Genomic DNA, 26434 nt, shown 5'->3' with positions numbered 1-26434 from the left:
GAAGAGCGACGATGGAGACGGTGAGAGAGGACATCGACAATTGCCGGCGGTGCTGAGGTTGCGCGACCACTCGACGTCGGGACGCCATCGTCGAAGGACGCATGAATATGTATACTGTCGTCGCGATCGTACCCGATTGAATTTCAACGCAAAGACGATTTGACCGCGATTCGTTCACACGTAACATGGCAATTGCAATATATGCCGCAAAATTAATGCCAATCGCGATCATCAATAATTGCAGCGTAGTGTCAGTGAACTTCAATGAACTTTAGGCCATCTTACTTGGCGGATACTTTATTTTCACGGTGTCGATTAACCAAATCATAAGTGAGTGTGAAAAATTTATATTTATAAAATGAAAAATTTTTTGATATATTTATATTTAATATTTAATTGTTTTTACTTAATTTCTTTTTCTAATTCGTAATAATTATCTTTTCGCAAAAATTAAAATTTAAATACAATTTTTTTAGCTGTTACAAAAATGCGATTATATAATATACATATAATTTTAAAATAATTATTATTGATTGAAATAATCATTTTGGCTTCGTGATATATTTCTTCCATCTTCCAAGATACTTTTCAATTTTTTTCTTAATGCTATGGGGAATGCATAGCCTTCTCTAATAAATTTTTATATAAATTCAAATAATGATTTTCATATAATTTTGAAATGATTTAAATTATTGTTAAAGTATAAAGTTTAAGATTATTTAAACATTGTCTAGAAGAAGGAGAAAAAAAAGTTTTCTTTAAAATGAGAAAAAAGATAAATATATGCTCTGTGAGAATTCTCCCTTGTATTTTTAAATCAGATTAAACGAAATAATTTTATGTCACGGAAAGATGATAAATTTTTTATTCCGCTTTAATGAATAATTTTTTTTTAAACTGATAAAAATTTTTTTTTGTTTTTCTATATGGCGATGTTTGCGCCATTTTTTTAAAGACTCAACTGATTCGTCGTAAGTTTTAATAAGTATGATTCGAATATCTTTTTGACGGTAATAACAGTTGTATCAATTTTGATACAACTAAAAAAATATCAAGATGAACGTAAAAACTTGTTAAATTGTCTAAAATGCATATTTCAAAAAAAGATTGAGATTGTATGTTTACATGTGTGCGTGTAAATTATATATTGATGACTTATATATAGATGAAAGAGGATTACATAAAAATATTTATCCCAGGGAAATTAAACTATAAAAAAAGTAAACGAAAATAAAAAAATAAATTAATTACATAATAAATATTTTCATACTTTTAACAATAAATAAACCAAACAGTTAATTATGTTGTAAAAGATTTTGCAATATGTTAACTCTATTATAAAATGTAAAAATTATTATTTACTTATTTTCTCCAGTAAAACTAGAAAGATATAACTAGCTTCTCTCTTTTGTTTAAATTAAAATCTTTCTTGAGTTATATAAACTGAAATTTGAAATGAGAGTATACTACTACTGCTACAGTTTTGTCTGAATGTTGTTGTCTGCCATTTAAATTTATTACTTTTGTTGAAATACGACAGAATAGTTGTTAAACAACAAAGAAAACGAGATGAGAAATGAGCGCATAAATCAGTGTGAAAAGTAGTTGGCACTATTTTATATTCAAGAGAGGTGTGCGGTCACGCACGATGTGTCTTGCGCATACTGAAAGTAATGATAGGTAATTAGTCACAAAACTCTTGCGGAATTCGATGGTTCAAAAAATATAAGCATACGATTTAGATTCAAAAAACGATATAATGTTATTGTATAATACAAATTTTTTAATTTTCATTTTTTTTTTATATAAAAATGGATGTAATATTATTGTATAATTCAAATTTTCTAGTTTTCTATTTATAAAAATTTATTGTGATATAAAGAATTGCAAAAACTAAAGCCAGTGGTAGATTTTGACATTTTGAAGCTTCCAAACAATTAATTTAATTTAGAAGTTTTTTGCAATAAATGAGAGTCGCGCGTTTATTAGAAAATCCGCCAAATCACATTCAGGATTACAGATATGCAATGTGAAATTATTGCTATATCCATAGTCTCGCTGTGTATAAAAATAAAAAAAAGTTTCCATTTTAAGAATCAAATACTTGATATGTATTTGATTATACATAAATCATTCGTTAAAGAGTGAGGAATTAGGAAATTAAGAGAGACGACAAAATACATATATGTGTATTATATATATAGGTCGAGTTGTTGATCGATGGATCTGCAGTGGGAGCTGCAGTTGTGAAATAAAAACGACTGATCGATCGGGAATCCTCGGTTATCACGCAACACATGATATTATCCGATTACTTAAATAATATTCTTAAAGGGGTGATTCGTGTTTTCATGTAAAGAACCTTGAAATTTTAAAAGACACGTGCGCTCCACATCTGCGATACAATCATTTTCCGAGTAATTATTATACAAGAATGTTAGGAATTGAAAAGCAAAACACTTATATTTTTATAATAATTTGTGTCGTATGTCAATGATCCGATATTTATTCATAATAAATCTTTATTTAATTCCTCATATATTTGTTTTTAATTTTTAGCATTATATTAATACATTTCTCATCGTATTGCAAACATGACAGGTTCACAGAATTCATCAAATTCACTAAGCAAAGTTTCTCTTACCCAACGCAAATCTGAATCCATTTCTGCAATTGCAAGAACGCAAGCCAAGTAAGAACGTGTAAAAGTGGCGGCGGCCTCACCTTGCGGATGATCGAGATTGAAAATCAGTCGGGTTCGCGTGTCGATAGACTGGGGCAAAACGAAGGCGGTAACGGGGTTGACGATATCGGTGGTAACAACGGGGTTGGTGATACAGTCACCGTGACAAAGTTGAAGGACGTAGGTAAGAAATCATCTTACAAGATCGCTCTCAAGATCATGTCATACTATGTATGTGAAGAGGAAAAGGGCGGAATTGATGGTTTGACAAGAGTTTTAAGAGTTTGCAGACTAAACTTATTTAAATCCAACTTGTTCGTTAAATTATGTTATGTCTTTTTAAATAGGATCTTTTCCCGTTTATATATATATATATATATAGTTATTGCAACGCATAAAAATTATATATACTATGTATTATATAATATATATATATATATATATATATATATATATATATATATATATATAAGCTCGCGTGTGCGCGCATGTATGTTTTCAGTATTTGAAATATATTTAGAATTTTTCGATTAAAACATCAGGAAAGTGTAGATCAACATCTTAACTGGTGTTTTAATCGAAAGATTCTAAAAATATTTCAAATACTGAAAACATACATAAAATGATTTTTTCGTTATTTTTTTAAAGAATGTTTTGAAGAGAAATTTTGATATTAATCGATGATTTTGCTCTTTCGAAATATTATTTAAAAATTTTATCATACGATGAAAAAAAAAAAAAAATTATTAAATATTGTACATTCTTATAAAAGGATTAAATATTTGTTGAGATATGTTAATGCATCATTTTTTTTAAACTTTATATTTTTAAGCTTCATATTGAATATAGCATTTAAAGAAAATCTTTTCCAGAACGTTCAATAAATTAATTTATCTATTTATCCTATTTAGATTTCTAATAAATTTATTCTTATATTCATAAAATATATAGTTTTTTTTTTCTTTTGAAAATTATACAATTATTGTACCGAGAAAATTATTTTATATTTTATTTTTATTTCTTTATGAGAAATAATTTCTTTTTTATTCTCTGTCTTCCCCCTAATAATTGAACCGATAAATATATAGTAGCGTGATTATAATACAGACAAAAAAAAATTTGGCTATAGTCAATTTCAAACACTAACTCTACTAACTTTTTCATTCAGGTTCGATGAGAAAAGAAGAGCAAGAAAAACCGCGGACTCGCGAAAACTCGCCGAAGAGCGGCGCCGCTGCGAGCGTCGCGACGCCCACAGCAGCGTCAGCGATTCCGGTGGAGGATGACGAGGAGGACGAGGACGAGGAGGAGGAGGAAGAGGAGGAAGACGTTGTAATAGAAGAGGATGAGGAAGGGGATGAAGAAGGTGGTCTCGCAGTGGAGAGTGGAATCGCAGTGGAGGGTGGAATGACGATGCAAGAAGAGATCGGGGGTGTGTCGGTTGATGGTGAGGGTGGGGGTGGAGGTGGCATGGCCGGCTTCTGGAGGCAGAGCAGACCCTCCAGTCCCCGCATGCCGCCTCCGGAGCAGTCGGAGCAGTCGAGCCGACCCAAGAGCCGGCACGAGTTACAAGCCGCGAGATACAACAACCTCGGCTACTGGCGAGCGAGAAGAGTCACTTTTTACAAAAATGGCGACCCCTATTTTCCTGGCGTTGAGTTTCGGTAAGCACTATTTTAACTAAGTTCATTCTAACTTAATTTATTGCAATCTGAAAAAGATACCGTAATATTGAGAAAGATGCATAGACTAATTTTATTATGCTAACCTGTTAAAAGATTATTAATTATTGATTATAGGCATATGATAATTAAGTTTGTAGATAAAATTTTTCTAATTTAAAATAAAAACATAACAAGACATGCATTAATTTCTTCTCTACATTCTATGAGTTTTATTTTAATAATGTAAACACACACACACACAATACGTTCAATAATTGTTTATATGATTTTTTTAATATCGAATCCTTTATAGTTAAAATAAAACTATAAACTAATTACATATATATCTATAATATAAATATTAGATAAATTCTTTATTTATCTAATTAAATCTAATAATTAAAAAATAAATTCAATTTGCCAAAACAAGAAACTTTTTTATTTGTCACTTTGATCAAATTTATAAAATAGCGCTTCTCCAAATCAAAATTTAATAAAAATGGGCAATTATTATTTTTACCAAATTTAAGTATTAAAGCCATAAAAAATCATTATTCAATCGATAAAAATTACATTTTGGAAAAATGATTTTTGTGGCTTTAATACCTGAATTTGATAAAACTAAACAATACTCCATTTTTATTAAATTTTTATTAAATTTTGATTTGGGGAAGCGCTATTTTTGAGATTTAACCAAAATGTCAAATAGAAAAATTTCTTGTGTTGACATGCTGAATTCCTTCTGTTTGGACATGTAGATTTGGGACATCTTGTTTTCCAGATCTGCATATTGCAGGTTTTTTCTAAAAGGTTTTGTAAAATCAAATTTTTTGTAAAAAGCTTGCCTTTTTATATAGCGCCGAGTTTTTGTGCATGAACTTTTTGTAAAAATACTGAAATTAAGAGCAAATTTAATATAGTTTGAAAATAATATGAAAGAACAAAGAATATATATTATAACATTATAACATTTTTTTTTTTTTTTTTTTTTATTTAATTAAAAGATTTTAAAAAGGTAGCTTAATAACAGATAATTTGAGATTATACTCTGTATTTAATTCAGAAAAATTTTAAATATTCAGATTCAAACCTGGGCGCGATATTGGTTCCTTGGAAGCTCTACTGGACAGATTGTCCCTTCGGATGGATCTACCTAGAGGTGCGCGACACATCTTTTCGATGGACGGTGATCGGAAGCTCAGTCTTGATGAGCTTGAAGATGGTGCCTCCTACGTAGTATCGAGTTACAAAACTTTCAAGGTAAATAATTTTTGTCAAAGATAGAAATAAATTATTATATAGAATAGACAAATCAAAGAGAAAAACTATTCATTTATGTCCAAATTGAAATTAAATTTAGAATAATTTGTTGGAATGTGCATGTTGCTTGTTCATTGCAAAGTGAAATATTAAATATATGATACAATATTATGTAAGATTTTTATCAAAAATAATTATAAGATGAAGAATGGTCCATTACACTTAGTGATAATTTGTCTTGATGAAAAATATATAAATGCACGTTCATAGATATAGTGAGAAGGCCATGTAAAGGCCCCCGCACAATCAAAAATATTAGGAGCAGATATTAGTGATTAAAAATATGGGATGAGAAATAAGGAGCAGTTCAATGCATAATAAAAAATATAGCTGTAAATTTCATAGATTGTATGTATACATCACATAATCTGAAAAATTGAAAAGAAAGTTACTTTAATAAAAATCAAATCAGTTCTTATCTCTAATTTTTGTTTCTTATATTTTCGATTGTGCGGGGGCCTTTAATCACCCGAATAAAACATAATCGATCTCGATACTCGTGAACTTGACTGACGTTGTAAACAAGTCTGCTTCAAGGGACGATTGACTTCATAGCATTATAAACGCAAACATTCTTGCGTTTTCTTTTTTTTTTCTTTATGACTCACAAAAATGTTTTTATGAAAATATAAATATTTATTAAACCTCTAATTTTTAAAATTTTTATTATTTGGTTTTCTAAGTGACCTGTAAAAAAATGTTAGTAATAATATAAGTAATTAGTAATATCTAATCAGTATGCCAATATAAATAATTAGAAATAATAATGTTATATATATATATATATATATATATATATATATATATATATATAATGTTATATATAATATTATACATGATTATATTCCCAGTGACTTAATTTACAACTGCTGCAAATATTTGTAATTAATATTTTAAGTTGAGTGAAATTAATCGAAATTTAAAAGAGTGATAAAGAGTTAAAAAGAATTGTAAAAAGCACAAATGCTAATATTATAAGTTGGCAAATATAGCGTGCTACTAAATGTACTGGAATATAGATTTTTTTATATGACCCTTAAAGGGGCGCGACATGATGGTGATTTATAAGAATGTTGCGTATAATACTACCGACGACGTATGTATCTGGCCCAGATCAACTCCTTAAAACAGGCCGCACGCAACGTAAGATTGTGTTTGCTCGGCTGAGAGAGAAAGGAGGGGGTGGGGGGTGGGGGGGGGATCGTTACTTTCTCCCTCTTTAACCTAACGTCAATGTCCATACGAATTTCAATATTTTTTTTTAATAGAAGCTGAATCAGTTTTGACTGTGTATTAAAAGATCTTATTCATCTTATTCTTTTTTCTTTATTGTTAGAAAGGAGTTTAATCAAAAGTTGATTATCATCATCTAATTACATACTTGTTAGATTTATTAGCACAATGAATATAAATGAGTTTATTTTGCCTTACGTCATTTGGCTTTTATATAGTTTATATTCTTCCACTAGTTCGAAGGTGTGACCAATTTAATTCATTGTGTATGTATCAGGCGGTGCGCCTTGATGCAAAGTTACGATACAATTACTTCGATCAGTTATATGCATAAAATCACTCTTTAATTTGCCAAAAAGGCAGGTTATACACGATCCTATCATTATACGATCGGGCTTTCATACCGATTGGTCTCGATTAGCTTCTCACAAAATCAGTGTTCTCAAATGCATAATTTACACTATGATTTGATTAGTTAAAGCAAAAGAACGAGAAAGAGAAATATTTAAAAATATTAAATTATTATATATCTTTTCAAAAATATGTATATTAAAAAAGAGCATACAAGTGTACGCGCTCAGCCAGAAATATATTATATTAAGAAAAAGCATCGTTTCTTTTTTAAATTGATTTTTAATTTGATTTTTCTTACAAAAATTGTATATTAACAGAATTGTATCAATTGGAGTAAAAAATTGTACATAACATATTATGAAACTTTAGAGAAGATATGTTTTTCTCATAAAAAAATGTTTGAAGATTGATAAGAGCATATATGTAATAAAAATAATGGAATTAATTAAAAGTAGATAGATTTAATGCAAAAAAAAACTTATATTTATTTAATATTTATTTAATCTAAAACTTTTTATATATGATTTATATAGTATATGATATACATATTATATTCTGTGTTAAACGAAATGGCATGTCGACCTATTTTGCATTCTTATTATCATTATTTCTGACAGCCTGACGTGTTATATACGTCCTTACACTTATTATTGTGATAAGGATTCGTGCCATTAATTAGGTTTTTATTATATGTTCGTTCACCTTCGTTCTCTTTCCTCACTGCAAATTGCGTGTTTGTTCCTCGCGTTGCTTACAGTGTTATTGATGACCTAAATATTACTTACAAGAAATCACAATTGCGTCGTATGAACTACGTATGAATCCTTGAAATATAAAATATATACATCAATGCATTTATTTTAAAAATAATAGCAATGTGACGACATTTGATAAATATAATAAAAGATCTATTTATTTGCGTAAATTATTATCTTACAAAATTATTACAAATATAGAAATTAGAAATAGAGAAAAGAAAAAAACACATAGATTAAAAGTAAATAAAAAATAAAGTGCTACATTTTAATTTTGATAAATATTCAACATAAGAGTCTTTTCTTTGATTTTTTTTGAATCTCACATATTTCATGTCCATTTTGGAATGGAAACTAACGCTCAAATAATTCACTTTGTGACAGACATATTTGCATTTCGTAATATCTCGGAATTTCGATAATTTTCGAAATTAGACCAATTCCAACTGTCGAAATTGAGATGTTTAATAGTTTTGCCGCCCGTCTACCATATGTTGCATTTGTAGTGTCGGAATATTTGTAGTACAGATATTATCACAATAGAGCATCGTGAATGTCGGAAAATTAATTGATCATTGTGACTAATGTTATATGATTATTATGGTTATTAATTATATTACAATATATGTTATCATAGACATAAGAATTATTTCGTTCTTTTATCACATTTAACACGATTTTAGATTACCGAGAATAAATATTGTGTTTTCAAGTAAACATATAGTACCGCGAGTATCGAGAAAAAAAACGGGCAATCGTTATATTAGATATATTGTATAGTAGATATATTTGGATGAAGAGAGAGCGTAGGAAAAATTTTGTCAAATAAACTTTGCGCAATCGTAGTTTGTAAATCTTGTAAAAATCTTGTTAAATAAGCTTATGTATATAATTATGTATATAATTATGTATATAAAATAACTTATATATATATATATATATATATATATATAAAATAACTATCTTTTACAGAATTTAATAAAGAAATTATTAATTACAAATAATATTTTATTTTAATAACTTAATAAAAATGCTAAAATAAAAATATTAAAGTTAAATAACATTTGGTAGATATGATAAAATCAAATTAAAAACTATTAATAAAATAGATAAATAAATAAAATTTATTTATTTATATAATTTAAATTGTGAAAAAATTTTCCAAAAATTTCTTTAATAACTTTATGTAATATCGACGAACGGTTTCTTAGACAGTACTACCGAACATATGAATCACAGAATAGTGAGTGGGAAGCGGAGGTGGGAGGGCAATTCCTGCTTCCGCTAAGAAGGCCATTGCAGAGGGTGCCAAGAGAACGGGGGGAGACCGTATCTCATTGACCGTTGGTCAACCGACCTTTTGGGATCAATAAACACCAAGTTCTCTTTGCTTACCTTACCTTTGCTTACGTCTAACATTATTCTTGAAGATTTGAAATAATCTCGAAATTGGTCATTACTTCGAAGGATTAATATCTCATCGATTAACTATCGTTATTATTATAGTGATTAAAATTCTATATGCCAACTGATTTATGCTACTAATTTTGGTACCACAAATGTTTTGCATGAAATATTTTCTAATTTTTTAATTTTTTTAAATAGAATATAATATTTTCTTATTTTTTTGACATTTTATTTAACGTATTCTCACACATATATAGTTTCTGTTAATACATATAGACTTTTATTATAATATGTATATCAAATATTTGTTAGAAATTTGCCGTCATTTTTGATACTAATATATCAATAATAGATAACAAAAATTTTAAAACGTAAGAATTTAAAAATATTATTTTTGTTCCTAAATTTATAAATTTTTGAAAAATATAAATACAATTTGGAAAAGATTATTTTAGATCACTTTTGGGATCTTTGTTTCAATTTATTGAATTGGTTTATTTGTTTATTTTTGTGTGTGTATATATATATATATATATATATATATATATATATATAAGAATCATTATTATTATTATAACTTAATTTAAATAATAAATTTATGATTAATATAGAAAGACAGTGAAGAAACTGGACTTTTAGTAAATAATAACTATTTTTAGTAAATAGTAAATAATAAAGAATAATGTAGAATGGATAATATCTATATAAAACTGTTTAATATATTTAATTGCGAAATTTAGTTAGTAAAATAAGTGAGTACTGCTTCAAACACTTTGACTTATAATGCGTGTCCTGCTTTGAAACATAATGTCATTTCATTTTTTTTTTTTCAGAATGAATATACATTAAATTGACTTTCTTTTAGTATATCATTGTTTTTATCGGCGATTATGTGACTCATCTTTCTCGGGTATAACATACGCGGAACGACAAACCCGGCATTGATATCTCCGCAATTGAGCTACTTCTTGCTGCGGTTCCAAATAGTTCAAGAATGAAAGAAAAAAAAATGTGTAATAAATATAAAATGTGTGTAATAATTAAAAATTAAAAGTAAAAAATTAATAAAGATAGAAAATAAAAAATAAATAATTCTCTTTTAATAAATAATGTTATTTTTACAATTTTTTGTTATATTTTTTTCTTTTTATCTTTTAGCTATTCATTCTTTTTTATTCATTATTTTTTTTTACATTTGTTTTCTCTCTCTCTCTCTCTCTTTAATTTAATTTAAGATTCTTTTTAGATACAAGAAATTAAGCAGAAGTGCAGAAAATACAATTCTATAAATAAAGGATAAATTTCTTGTATTTAATTGAAAATTGTTTATTTTTTTAGTTTTGATATCAAAATAAAGATTATTAGTGAATGCTTGATTTATTTGATATAATATTTAGTTTATGAATTTTAGAAAAGTAATAATTAAGATTAAAAGATGTTATACAGATTTTGTACATTTTTAATCTATTGAGATATCTAAGAAATTCTTGAGCATTGGGGTTGACATTGAAATTTATCAAAAAGATTTATGTTTGTGGCTTATCAACTGCGCGATATTTTCTAGCTTTTTTCAGAATTATAAGCAACTTGTATATTGCACGCAACTATACAGTGCTCACTGTAACTTCCATTACGATTTTTGTCATTTTTAATATAACCGAAACACATAATATATAATTTTTTCTCTCTTTCTCTCTCTCTCTCTCTCTTGAATTGTTATTATTTAAAAATAATTATGTCAATGTGATCATATATAATAATATAATTTTATAGTATAGAGATAAAGATTAATATAGATTAAGAAATATATATATATATATATATATATATATATATATATATGTTTTTACTACTATTCTAAATCGAAACTGCATGATAAATTGGATAATTGGATTTAAAATTCTATTGATGTAGTGATAAAAATCTATAGGATGTTTACTCGTACTTTGCATACATTTGATGCATTATAATGAAATTTAAATCCTACTTTTTTTATTACGGAATAATTGGAGGAGCTGAAAAATTTTGAAACAATTAAAAATAACGTAGAATTTTTGCAATTTTGTTTTTGATTTTATTTTATAAATGCAACGAGTCTTTTGCATTAATTTGAATATCAAATTGATCATAAAAATGAAAAAAAAGAAGAGGCTTTATTTTTAGATTTTATCTTTATTTTTATAAAACAATTACAAAATACAATAAAATAGATAACATGAAATTTTAGTTATGCGATTTTATCTTATTTCTTGCTGTAAAAAATTGAAAAAAATGTAATAATGAGCAGGAGAATGACGTATTAATTATATTATTAACTGAGTAAAGGATTAACATATAGGAAAATAAGATGGATGGATTAATGTATTAGAAAATAAAAAGGCTTGATTCTTTTCAGTTTTTACATTAATTTATTTCTCAACTATTATTATCATATTTGATACTTTATATCGTATATCCACGAATTATTGATTGATTATTAAATAATAATTGCATTTTATTCAATAACTATATGCAAAATATTGCAATAATTTAAATTGATGCAAAAAATTTGAATCTATTAAATATCTGTTGCAACTTACTTTTTTTTATTGAGTTTTGCCTTAAATAAAGTTTTTTTATTTAAATTTCTCGAAGATTATAAATATTATATTTTAAAAGACAATTAATTGGTCATTGCAGTTAAATAAATGTTAAAAATTTGAACTCTTTCTATTGCTATATTTAATTGACTTTATTTTTTTAAACCATTTTAAAATAAATATATTTTTGAAAAATGGAAATTTATAATTTATATATGTTTGAAAAAGGTTTATTAAAAAATATAGTTACTTTATAAATTGTTAATATATTAAAAATATTTAAGAATATTGAAAAAAATATGTTTGTAATTATATTGTTTGTAATTACATTGTTTGTTTCTATAAGAAATTATAAAAAAGTTATGTATTAACTTTATGTTAGTAAGATAATATGCGTGCTTCGAGATCATAACTGAATTTATAGACTATTATCCCCGTTAGCTTTTTTCTTTTCTTTGATATACATATACTCTTAGTATTGGTTTTAGTTAGTCCATCAAGTTAAGTGCTTTAACATGGGCTAATCTTTCTGGGGAATCAAGTTTTTTTTCTAATCTCAGAGATTTATTAGAAAGGTGTGGATATCTTTAATTTCCGCAGTTGCTTTTACCATCTTTTATCGAGGCAAACGTTATATTCTGATATATTTAATATATCTTAGAGCTTAAATCTTTGTTAAAGCTTAATAATAATAATAATCTTTATTATCATAAAATAAAGAAAAAAATATATATTTTTGACAGAAAATAAATAGATAGATAATAAAAGAGATAAAATTTGCAAACACGATTTAGTAGAAGAATAAAACTCTTGGTAGATAATTCTCTCAACAATAAGAAAACCGATTTCACACAGTAACAAAAAAAAATGTTTTAATAAATGACTTGATATATTGGCAGATCTGTTAGAATGAACGAAGAAAAAAAGTGAGCAAATAAAACAATTTAATATAAGAGAAAGAATTTCGATATATGGATGATTCGATACAAAGAAGAAAAGATTTTAACAACAAAGTTTTAATCAATTGTTTAGTAAATAATTTGTTGAAAAGTAATTTTAAGATATTATTAATTTAATTGATGCGAGCAATAAAGAGGCGTAAATCATTAACAAATACAAAAAAGAAATAATCGTAATTTCTGAAATTAGCATTCTGAATTGGTATTACTGTTTAAAGAAGCAAGAAGAGGGGCGTAAAAGATGGAAAAGGAGGTGAAGGGTCAGGGGATGATTGTCCTTGAGCAGCAGTAGCCCTTCGTAAAGTGGAGGGGTGTGGTAGGGGATGTTGCAGCACCCTAGTTCTTCAATACATCTATCCCACCTCTTACCTGCCCCAGTAGTCGTTCATTGAACACAGTCGCGGTTGCACCAACTCAAGAGTGGCCTGTTCCGTCAATATTCGAAAGAGAAATAGCAATCGTGTCACGCAATTCAAGATTGATGAGAAGATAGCTGCGATAGACTCTTACATTAAATCGCGTCATCGCAACGTTTGGTTTTTGAATTTGATAAATTTGATATCGAAACCGATGCAAATATATTTTTTTGTCTTTTTTTTTCGATAAATTACTATCGTGACTGAAGTGGACCCAACTTTGTTATTTTACAAAATATTTATCGTTAACAACTTCTTGTACAACACACATTTTTTGTTCTTCTTTTTTCCATTTTCTCGTAGTAAAAAAAAAGATACCATTCTTTATCTCTTGATTACAAAAAATTATTAAAGAAGAATGAGATTAAAATTGCTTTGATTAAAAAATAGTAAAATTATAACATGAAAAATTGAAAAAAAAAAAAAAAATGATGAAAGCATTTTGAAACATGTAAGAGAATCACGATTAATTAAAGTAGAATCTTGTTCAATTTTTCATCGTTTCACAAAGTCTTCATCGTAATATCATATATATATTTTTCAGCTTTTCTATATTCTCAACAAAATATTTTGATATTTCTTTTCGATGCTCGTACAAGATAATCAATTATTAAAGATTGGAACAATTAAAATCGATTAGATTCAAGATTTTTAACAAGATAAACAGTGAAATACTAATAGTTTCTTGGATTATGTGAGTTTGCGGATCGTGCATTCGACATTGAAAGTCAAAAAGTATAGTGAAGTAAGTGAACCTTTAGGGGTGGCAACGGATTCATTAAAGTTCACAATTGAGTCGGCAAGTTTGTCTTCGTCCCAGTCGGACGATCTGGGATCGGATTTTGACGTCGAAGAAGAAAAAGCAGGCTTCTGTAGCGACTCGGAACTTGAATCTTGCAATCAAGACTCCAGCTGCTGGACAGATAGTTTTGTCGTGTTAATGAGCGATTCCTTTGAAGTGATATCGCTGCCGATCGACATGATGCAGGTTCTCTGAATATTTATGCGGCATTTATCAGATTTCTGATCTAATATGTGAGAAAAAAACTCTAAAAATTTTATAATCCACACATATGCATATAATATCTAAATACATATCTATATAATATAATATACACATAATATCTATATGCAAAAAATATAAGAGAAGAAACAATCTCATTTTCTCTTTTTTTTTTTACATCTTAACAATTTAAATATAACAAATATATGAGTGTTCCTCAACAACAATACAAGATGACACAATTGACACAGCTAAAGAATACAATTGAAACATTTGTGTCTAAACAACACTTATATTGTGTATTAAATTGAGTGACACAGTCTGTATTGCTGAAAAGCATTTTAAATTAAAGATATTAATGATTATAATTTTTTTTACAATAGCCAGCCAGTTATGGGAAAAAAAATAACACTTGGTACACAAGCCCGGCAGGCGGTGGAAGTAGTAGAAGCGGCGCCACCGGAACTGGAGCAGTTGGAGGATGGCAAAGTAGACCACCAGTAGTGCCGAGTCTTAGTCGGAAAGCTTCCATCACCGAAGAAGCGCCACCCCCTGGCGGTGGAAAGCCTTCCTCGGGTCGTGTCATTCGTATCGTCAACAACCATGACCATACTGTTCAGGTATGAGAATTGAAATTAATTAACGTACTAATGATAATGTCTTAAATCAAAACATATGCATTTGTGTGATTTATCTCGCACAATAGCACATGTAAATAAATTAACACGTTTTTTTATAAATGCGCCACTAAATTTTACATACTTTTTTGAAATAATGAATTTTAATATTCTAGAATGAATAAATTTTCTATTTTATATAAATTATTTTTAATTCTAATTATATATTATATAATTCTTTTATAATGCAACATATCTATTATTTATTTAATTCTTAAATATAATTTAATTTGTTGTTTTTTATTTTATTTGTTATCTGCTTAAAACTAATTGTTTAAATGTGTATGTTTTATAAACAATATTTTAATATGTATTTCTAATTAAATTTGACTTTAATCGACAATATAGCAGTCACGCAAAAGTTTTTATTTTTTTTTTATGTTTTCAATACAGCACAGCACACACACATACACAGGTATATATACATATATACACAACTGTTGCATAATTATTGAGGTTGTCTTGTCCACACTCGACATTAATTTGCCGGTTCTAGAAGTAAGAACCAATTACGTTCGATTGCTATCCAACAGTTGTGCTTTCTGAACGCGCCCAATATTTAAATAAATAATTTTTATTATAATCTTAAGATACAAATAAGTAACTTTTGATTTGTTTTCTTGAAATAAATCTGAAATAACAATAAGAATTCTAATATAAAATTGTACATTGGAGTGCATGTGTTATAAAAAGAAAAAACAGAAATAGATAATTTATGTTACAGGTAACGAATACTCTTATAGTACAAAAAATGTACAATACTATAAAATGAATATTACAAAAAAGTTGTTCAACAATTCATTTTAGTTTTATTACTATTATTTGCATTTAAATTCTTAATTATACACATTTATGGATATACTTATATATTACATTTCTAACCTGGTATAAATTAATTTGGCAGTGTCGAGTTCTACTGAATCTTCGCACATCGCAACCTTTCGAAGAAGTTCTAGAGGATCTTGGACAGGTATTGAAGATGAACGGAGCCAAGAGAATGTTCACTGTCTCGGGACAAGAGGTTAGAATATATATATATATATGTGTGTGTGTGTGTGTGTGTGTGTGTGCGTGCGGCGTGCGTGTTATCAAACTTGAAAAAATTATTTATAAATTTTTGGCTTTATTTTTTTTATATTTTTAAATATACATAATATTTTTAAAAAATGTGTAAGAAATCTTAAAATTTTATTAAAGTTATATTTAAAGTTTATTATTCCATTAAAATTATATTTAAAAAGTTTATTATCTATTGAATATCTAAAATTTAATCTATTAAAAAATCTGAAAAATAATGCGTGATTTGAAAGTATAAAAAAGAAAAAAGATGTATGTAAATCTCTGATGTATCAGCGTCGTATTTGCAAAATCAGTTTGAAAGCGACGTTAGTCTATAAATATGCATAGCGCGCTACAAACAGAGGTAAAACGGGGGATAAAACTCGAAGCGTGACGATAACGGGGTCAACTCTCGTTCGAGATTATAAGAAATAAAACTATTGCTTATATATCTTATAAGTCACTTCCAAGAAAAATTTTTATTTTTTTTTTCTTATTTTGTATTTTATACACACAGAGAGCATTATATAGCATCATATCTGTAAATAGTATTATATATATAATAGTATTATACATACATCAAACATGTTAGAGAAAAAATAGGGTCCTCTTTTCTAAAATAATTTTTCCGCTAATTGAGTATTATATACATTGCGTTAAAAGAACACGATTTTTGGACATATCTTAATTTTTATAAAATATTTACCAAGTCATCATGTAAATTTAGAAAAAAATTGATATAACATTAAATATTGTATAACATAATATTATAATTTCTATATTTGTTAGTAGAAATACATACATCCATTTTGCTTTTCTAAATTATACTAGATTTATATTAACAGGCTAATTTTTTTAAATATATTTATATTGTAAAACACATTCAACCACGATGTCTATAAAAGTTGGCTTGATATGTATCAGATAGATCAGATCATCTTGTCAAAATATAGAGCTAGTGGACATTGCGATAGTTTCTAGAATACAGAGAGACATATATATATATATATATATATATATATATATCATTAATTTGAAATATACATCATTTAAGGCCATATATATAAAATAAAAAAAGTATATCGAGCATCAGATTTCACCACACGAATCAGATTTTTGACATCGCAGTATATTACACAGTTAAACATCTCTTTCAGTAGGTGATCATGAAGTTGAGTGGGGAGAATGTGCCTCCACGTATTATAAAAAGGTCAGAGATCCATCTTTTCAGGTCACGATCATATATGAAATTCAAATAGGCCAATTTTCTTCGACGTATGGCACATTATCGATTCCTCTCTCTCCTCTCTTCTTTCTTTCCTTCTTTTTTTATCCTTTTTTCCTTTTTCCTTCTCTTCTTCTTCTTCTTCTTCTTCTTCTTCTTCTCTCTCTCTCTCTCTCTCTCTCTCTCTCTCTCTCGATGAATGCGTGAGTCCGTGTATGTATATGTATATATATTTTACATTATATGCATCTATGATTTTTGACATTTGTGAATCAATAGCACATAGATCTCGCATAAAAGTCACTTTATTTTGTTTTCAGAAAACTAAGATCGAATTGACGTCAATTTTAAACTTTCCAATTTTTTCGTATTTAATGGATTATTATTAGTAACATATAATTAAATATTTCTTAAGCATATTTTCAATTAAACAACTTATATTTCTTTGAATATTTACTTATATCTGTGTATCATTATGTATAATATATAATATTATGTACGCACACAACATACGCGCTCACACTAGACATACATATATACATATATATCCTTTTCTTACATACATATACTAATGAATTTGATATATACAAATAAATTCATAGAAATCAATGCATCAAAACTTAAAACATTTAATTTTTTTTTTTTTTTTTAATAATGAAACTATGTCTCCTATGTATGCGATATATATTTGAATTGTGATATAAACTTAAAGCGTAAAAATAAAGCTTTAGAAGCTTAAAAATGAAGCTTTTAAAATTATCTTTTATATGCAATAACTTCATAAAATATTGAATTCAGTTAAATTTAATTATTTCACGTTATAAATTTAATTATTATACTTTTTACAATATCAAGCAAAAAAGATTATATATATTTTACGATTTGCTACTAGGTGAGAAGTTTCTCGCAGCTGAGAAATGAGTTCGCAGATATGGATACATTTTATCTGGGTACTGGATCGGCTCTTGTTACGGCTGGTGGTATCACAACATCTCCGGTACGAAGATCGAGATCACGTGGACCACCCCCTGTTGTAGAAGAAATTAGCCGTCAGAGAAGGGCTCGTAGCAAGAGCAGACCTCGAGCCTTATATATGCCTGATTCCGAAGTTATACGAGTAAACGGTAAAAATAATTAATGATCAGTTTTGATTACTTTTAATTACATTACTAATTTTCAGTGTTTAATAAAGATCTCTTGATTCACATAATGAGCAAAATATACCATAAATTTTCTTTACATAAAAGACATCTTTCTTTTTTAACTAGTAAAGCTATACATTACTGAAAAATAATCAATGAACTAGTCAGATCTGATTTTATTGCTAGTCTTTACGCATATGAAATATTGAAAACACGTATGTTCTTAAATTTTTATTGATTGCGTATTTATATGATTGAGATAAGATGTATTAAGATCAAACATCTAATTTTAACCAGCGTAATATAATGATTATTATCTCGGTACAATTCGAATATTGAAAAAATGATTGATCTTGTATCATATATCTTGGACATTCACATACTAAAGTTTAATGTCAATAATACGATAGAAAATTTTAGAAATTGTTCTATTGTACAATAAAACAAATTAAAATCAAAATATATTTTTGAAAATGACTTGAAAATAAAATTATTTTGATAATCATTCGAATAAAAAAAGAATTCAAGAACTAAACTTATCCTTTAATCATAATGTATATATGACTTTCTAAAAAAAAAAAATTATAAAAATGCAATTTCTTTATAAAGAGTAGCATAAAAATTAATTTTCGGATTCTAAATACTGTGTGGTTAAAAAATAATAATTTGAGATTACTTGAAAAAAATACTTAAAAGAAAAAAAGATTTGATCAAAGTTATTAGTGAAATCATGAAAAAAGTAATTATTCCTGCAGTAAGTAATTATTTCTTGCTTAAAAATATAAATATTATGAAAATTGCTTGTGAAAAAGAAAAAAATATTGCAAGATTTGCTTGATATTTCTATTTTTAATCAAATCTCTCTCTTTCTTGTAAAGAAATTCTATTTTAGAATTAAATATGATTCGTGTTATATCATCGACAGATTATAGTGTTGTGGAAGTCTTACGCGAAGAACCAGCCAAAGTGACGATCAGAGGGCTTAGACGATCCTTCTATCCCCCTTCTCATTTACCGCCAGTGGACAATTCGCCACCTGAGAAAAAGTTGCAACTCGAATGGGTCTATGGTTATCGGGGAACCGATACTCGCAGAAATCTTTGGGTTTTACCGAGTGGCGAATTATTGTACTACGTCGCAGCTGTGGCTATTCTTTTCGATCGAGAGGAGAGCGCGCAACGACATTATATCGGTCATACGGAAGATATTACGTGCATGGAGGTAAGTAATTGCTGCGCGATAAGAAGACAAATCGAGAACTGAAAGAGATCGCTTCGGAAAAAAAAAAATACAATATATTACGGACTGAAATACTATCTAAAGAAAATACTATCTATAGAAAAATAATCAACTTGATTGTCCGAATACATATTTATTACTTAATTTTTCATAATTATGGCTGCAATTATTTCAATAATTCTTCACTGCCATTAAGATCCCACAATCATTGTATTTAATTAAGTATCAAAATATCCCACCATTCTAGGTTCATCCCAGCAGAGAACTCGTTGCGTCAGGTCAAAGAGCGGGTAGGCACAGAAAAGCGCAATCGCATGTTCGTATATGGTCAACGGAAACTCTTCTTACCTTATACGTATTCGGTATGACTGAATTTCAAATGGGCGTCTCAGCACTAGCGTTTTCACAATTGGTAATTACTTCAAACAAAAACATTTAAGAATACAGGAAACATTTAAGGAAAAAAAAACATTTAACATTTAGAATTAGAATCTTTAACAAGATATTGGATTTTGGATAGAAAAATTCCAAAAGGAGAGAAAGTTATAAATTCTTGACATTAATTTATTAATTAGTAAATACACATTATTGAAGATACAGCGATGACAGACATACTAACGAACAGTTTAGCCTTTTTATTTATAATTTAAAAAGCAAAATGTAAAAGAAAAATTAATTGTATTTTATTTTGTTTTTATTGTATTAATATCTCAAAAAATAGCTTTTAATTTTCTTTTTATAAAGAAAACAAGTTAATATTATTTTTTGCAATAAATGATTTATTTAAACTATTAAAAATTGCTTTCTCTATATTTTATTCATGAATATAATAGAAAAAAATATTAAAAGAATAAACACATATAAAATAAGTATTTTTTACATAATTGCTGCGGCATTTGTCTTTAAAAAAAGTTCTAGATTTGATTAAAATAATTTTTTTTTTAATAGAAGACTTGTAGAAAAAAGTAAATGGCGTTATTTTGTCATATTATGTTAAATTTTAGATGATACATAATCAATAATTAATTGATTAAGAGAGACGTTATGTAAATTTCGAATTATTTGTCATATAGAATGGTGGTAGTTATGTTCTCGCTGTGGATGCCGGAAGAGAAGCTATACTTTCGGTATGGCAATGGCAATGGGGTCATTTGTTAGGCAAGGTCGCTGTAAGTTTTCCTCTTTTTGTAAAAACTGATATATAATAATTGATTTGTAATAATTGATATTAAATTTCTTATATATATATTTATATCTGAGAATTTGTTACATTGCTATTATATACAATTTATTTAGACCATGCAAGAAGATCTCACGGGAGCGGCATTTCATCCATTGGACGATAATCTTTTAATAACGCATGGGCGCGGCCATTTGACTTTCTGGAATCGGCGGAAAGATGGTTTCTTTGAGCGAACCGATATCATTAAACCGGTAAATTAATGTGAAACCTATATATTAGTTTTTAAGGCAATATTATAAATTATTACAATATATTAATGTTTTGATACTTTGTGCAATCTATAAAAATTTGTTTGTACAAATTTAATTTGCTTACAAATTAATATTTTAATAAAGATCAAAATTTTTTTACACACACACACGCATATATATATATATATATATATATATACATGTACTATATATGTATATGCGTGAGTTGTGTGTAACCTAACATTTTGTGAAGTATCTGTTATAGTTTATATAAACTCATTTAAAAAAATTTATAAAATGGAAAGATTTATAAAGGAAAAATTTTAATCTCTCAGATTGTAATATTCTTATTATAACGATGTAAATTGTAATTACATATTTTTGTATATTACTTATATATGATTTTTACATTTTTGCGATTTTGAATTTTTCTATAATCTGCAATTTGAAAATTATTTGATATGCTTTTAGCCATCTCGTACACATGTGACAAGTATTCAGTTTGAACAAGATGGTGATGTCGTCACAGCGGACAGTGACGGTTTCATCACAGTATATTCAGTGGATGCGGATGGGGCATATTTTGTGCGAATGGAATTTGAAGCCCATAACAAGGGCATTAGCTCCCTCGTCATGTTATCAGAAGGCACATTGCTTTCCGGGGGCGAGAAAGATAGAAAAATAGCCGCTTGGGACTCATTACAGAACTATAAACGCATTACTGATACAAAGGTTGGTAAAAGAAAATGAAATTACAGAGAGAAATCTATTTACGCAATATAATATAAAATCAACCAATTATACTGACATGAGAAATGTCATATTTGTTTATGCGTTATATATATATACTAATATATATATATATATATATATATATATATATATATATATATATATTAAGTTAATATATTTAATATTTTAATAAAGTTTATTAAAGTTTAATAAAGTTTATATATATATATATATATTTTAATAAAGTTTTTTAAATATTTTTTTCTCTTAATGACAAATTAATCAAGAAATTAAATCAAAATCATCCAATTATTATTCAAAAAGCAAACTTTATTCAAAGCTAAAGCTAACATAATTATCTTCACATTATAGCTACCAGAATCAGTAGGCGGAGTTCGCAGTATATATCCGCAACGTCCTGGACGAAATGACGGGAATATTTATGTAGGAACTACGCGAAACAATATTCTTGAGGGTTCTCTGCAGAGAAGATTCAATCAAGTTGTATTTGGCCATGGCAGACAACTGTGGGGTCTAGCAGTTCATCCTGATGATGAGGTTTTTGCCACTGCGGGACATGACAAAAACATTGCTCTTTGGCGAAGACACAAGTTATTGTGGACAACACAGGCAAACTTTATAAAGATTAATCTTATCTAAATAGCATACATATACATAGTCTTGAATTTTTATCGTTTCTACAGACAAAATCAAAATTAATGGGTATTTTTTTTTTTTTTCTATTATATGTATGTTTTTAGTTGAAAAGAACAGATTTTTAGATATATATAATTAAAGTTATATGGCACATATCTTTTTGTGCGTTTTTCAGGTGGGTTTCGAGTGCATATGTATAGCCTTTCATCCATTCGGCGTGGCATTAGCGGCAGGATCATCTGAAGGTCATCTTTTGGTACTTGCAGCTGATACTGGGGCAGCTGTAGCAACCCTTAGAGTATGCGGATCGCCTTTATCTTGCATTGGATATAATCCCAGTACGACATAAATATTACTTTAATATTTTTCAAATTATTCTAACTTTTCAACTTGTTAAATGTATAAAAAATTTAAATTAAAGAAATTTAATTTTTACAAAAACAAAATGATATTTTAATTGAACAGTTTTTACTTTTTATTTAAGCTTTCTTATTGTATTTATTTTTTATTTTTGAACCAGAATGTATTTCAATTTCCTTTTCTTAAATAAAAAATTAATTTCTGGGAAACTTTAAAAAGAAAGTCTTTAAACTTTTTTGATATGATTGAAATATATCATTTGCAATATCGCATATTACTATGTAAATTACATATCTTTCTGAAAATATAATCTCAATAATTTTCTATTGTCTGATTAGCTGGAGAAATTGTGGCTATGGGTTCTCAAAATGGCAGCATATATCTCTTTAGAGTATCTAGGGATGGATTTTCGTATAAAAAGAGCAACAAAATCCGCGGCACGCAGCCGTTGGTACAACTCGACTGGAGTTCTGACAGCCGCTTTCTCCAAACTGTTACTCAGGATTATGATCTTGTGTTTTGTAAGTCATCTGTCATGTTTCGGTTCACTTTAAAGGAATACCGATAAATTTATATGACAATAATACAAAAAACATTAAGAATTATGCAATTGCTTAAGCCCATATTAGACTACATGTTGAAAATTGAAGATTGAAATTTGACTATAATCATAGCAAAAGAAACTAAAGTTTTTTTGACTTGATTGATCAAATTTCAATCTTCAATCTTCAAAGTGTAGTCTGATATGAACTTCATACCATCGACGAGATATTGTTAAATACATATATATATATATAGTATAATTAATATATAACAATTTAGGGCATTATATAGTAATATAGTATATTGCCAATTAAATAACATATTAAAATAAAAACAAATTATTGGAGCAAAAGAAGATACAATCTTATTAGCGTATAGTCAAATGTAAATTTTTTTTAGGGGATGTCAAGGTGTTATCATCAGAAAAGAGCCCTTTAGTCATGAAAGACGTCAAGTGGTACACTCACAATTGCACTGTGGGTTATATGGTTTCTGGTTAGTGTTTCTTTTGATATTTTAAATATTATATCTACAAGGGTTGTCCACAAAGAAACCGAACTTAGCCGGATGACGAAGGGTCATCTGCCTTGTGGCACTGTATAGTGTGATTCTTCAATAATTTTCTCACATGATGAGCATAACGCTATTGTTTTTATCTTACGTTTTATGGTAGTTTGAATAAGGTCTCCGGCGTTCATGGCGATTTCTTTTTTTTTTACTTTTATAAAAATTTCTCTTTCAAGCTAATATATATATATATATATACATATATGCATATGATAGCATTGAAAAATCATTTATATAGATACAATTTCATTTTTATATGCTGTACTACCAATAAATTAAAATAAAACAGTCTTGTAAGAATTTATATGTTTTGCATTATTGCATTGATTTTATATTCTTTAGGCAAGCTTTTTTGCTATTAGATTTTCAAAACAAAGACTATTACTATATTACATTGTGTTACTATATTATTGTACATTCATACAAACGAGCATTTTATGATCGTGTTCGCAGGACAATGGAATAATCGTTATTATCCACTGACCACAGTTGTTACCACCTCCAGCAGATCAGCGGCACACGATATGCTGGTAAGCGGCGATGCCGAAGGTTATCTTCGGCTTTTCAAATATCCATGCACTAATACTAAGGCTGAGTATATCGAGGAGAAAGTGTATAGTTCATTGGTGGCCTGCGCCAGGTTCCTCTACAATGATCAAAATATTGTCACCGTCGGCGGCACTGATGCTGCTCTGATGCTTTGGGAATTGGTCGATGAATAAAAAATAGAATTAATAAAACTGATATACCCATTATTCATGTATTTATAGCTATAAGTACGAGGTGCTGGCGCCTCTTGATAAACTTTAAGCGATAAGAGCGGCTCATATGTGATGAGATTAAACACATACATGGTGTCCGGCGTCAATCGCATCCCCCGTCGTGTACAGGTAGAGCACGCAAAACTGAGGAGAAAAGTCCTGTACTATTTTTTTTTTCTGTAACGCAAAAGAGTTATTATTGAGTGAAGTCTGGCCTATCATCGCCGATCTTCAGCTGAGCGCACGTCGGTGAGCCGTCATAAACATCTGAGCGCTCACGCATACTACCAAACGCGCGGCTCACCGACCGTGCGTCCAGCTAAAGATCGGCAATGATAGGTCAGATTTCACTCAATAATAACTCTTTTATTAAACGTTATAGAAAAAAATGGTACAGAACTTTTCACACGATAGATGATGCGATTGAAGCCGGACATGTATGATTGACCCTGTATGTTAGAAATTCCCATCAAATGATAAAAAATATAAATATATGAAAGAGAAAATAAAACATATAAGTAGTTGAAAGGAAAAAAAACATAATATTATAATGCAAAAAATTTTTATAAGCTTTAAGAAGTATGCTATTAGAGATCCTCAAATTAGAATCTGGATTCCTTTGCACTACTTATCTTCTTGTAGATTGACTGAGAACTTTTTGGCCAAATATGATAGAAGCAATCAGAAATATTAAAAATTTTATCGTTGTAATTAATCTATAAATGCTATATATAAAATGCGTTCTGACTATTTCATTGTCATATTTGGCCAAAACTAGAAAATAGTGTCTAAATTTTAAGTTGAGGCTCTCTATATTATAGATATTCATCTGGGCAAACATTACATTATAATTAATAATATAAACATAGTAAGAGTAAACCATTGAATTATAGGCATATGTACATTAGTTCAATGGGATAAACTAAGTAGTTTATATATTCACAATGTTTTGGTGGCGAAGATAAAGTAATCAGATAAAAAGTAGATCTCTATTTTTTTCATTCGTTTTTTGTTAAAAAGAAAGGAAGATTCTGTTTTATCCTTCGTTTTTTTCGAGGTATTAGATCTTGAATTTTGTGCTATCTTTGTTACGTCCGTGTAATTAATATCATGCCGTTGTCCTTTACGTGTTGTTTACATGAGTAAACCATAAATGTTTTTGTAAAGAGCTTCGTTGCAGGTCAACGCATATCTCTCTTATTACTAGCTACTTTTATTTACGTATCTTTTAAATAATAGAGAAATAAAAGGAAACATGTTTTTCGTATTTATCGCAGTAGTTAGTGAAAAGCGAATAGAATTATCACTGCCAAGGCATTAATATAAAAAAGATTTAACGGTTAGGCTTTGTTTTTATATTTTGACGGTTGGATTTCAAAAAATTTGTATCACATCAAAAGTCGAGACTAAAAGTCCGTCGAGACAAATTTGCATAGTCATAATATGTATACATAGAGAAATTTATATATATATATATATGCTCTAAGTCAGATATAAAGTTTTTCTTTTTATCCTGATTGGTCAATCAAACGCTATTCTGTTTTAATGAATAGACTATCAAAAGTAGGACTTCTGTATTCGTTACTTTCGGATTCCTTACTAATTACCATCGTAAACATAGTAAATTGGATATCTCTTCAAAATGCTTTAGCTAAAGCCTAACAT

The 26434-nt window shown here is 28.0% G+C and overlaps 1 protein-coding gene across 2 annotated transcripts; it reads left to right on the top strand.

Moving 5' to 3' along the window:
- The first annotated feature begins 80 nt into the window (after positions 1 to 80).
- LOC126851226 (echinoderm microtubule-associated protein-like CG42247) lies at positions 81 to 24748 on the top strand. 2 transcript variants are annotated; one of them, XM_050594950.1, is made up of 17 exons: positions 81 to 330; positions 2602 to 2867; positions 3852 to 4347; positions 5430 to 5607; positions 14757 to 14993; positions 15955 to 16071; positions 18227 to 18458; positions 19402 to 19697; positions 19963 to 20127; positions 20789 to 20884; positions 21012 to 21149; positions 21621 to 21881; positions 22254 to 22511; positions 22714 to 22876; positions 23237 to 23419; positions 23841 to 23936; positions 24462 to 24748. In XM_050594950.1, exons 2-17 carry the CDS (start codon positions 2732 to 2734, stop codon positions 24728 to 24730), a joined length of 3321 nt encoding a protein of 1106 aa, XP_050450907.1. In that variant the 5' UTR covers positions 81 to 330; positions 2602 to 2731; the 3' UTR covers positions 24731 to 24748. The 2 variants fall into 2 exon arrangements, with proteins under 2 accessions (XP_050450907.1, XP_050450908.1); XM_050594951.1 differs by lacking the exon at positions 2602 to 2867.
- The last annotated feature ends 1686 nt before the right edge of the window (positions 24749 to 26434 follow it).

Source organism: Cataglyphis hispanica, chromosome 7 (genome assembly GCF_021464435.1).
Source record: "Cataglyphis hispanica isolate Lineage 1 chromosome 7, ULB_Chis1_1.0, whole genome shotgun sequence".
In the NCBI taxonomy this organism is placed as follows: Eukaryota; Metazoa; Arthropoda; class Insecta; order Hymenoptera; family Formicidae; genus Cataglyphis; species Cataglyphis hispanica.
This window is presented reverse-complemented; position numbering and strand designations above follow the sequence as displayed.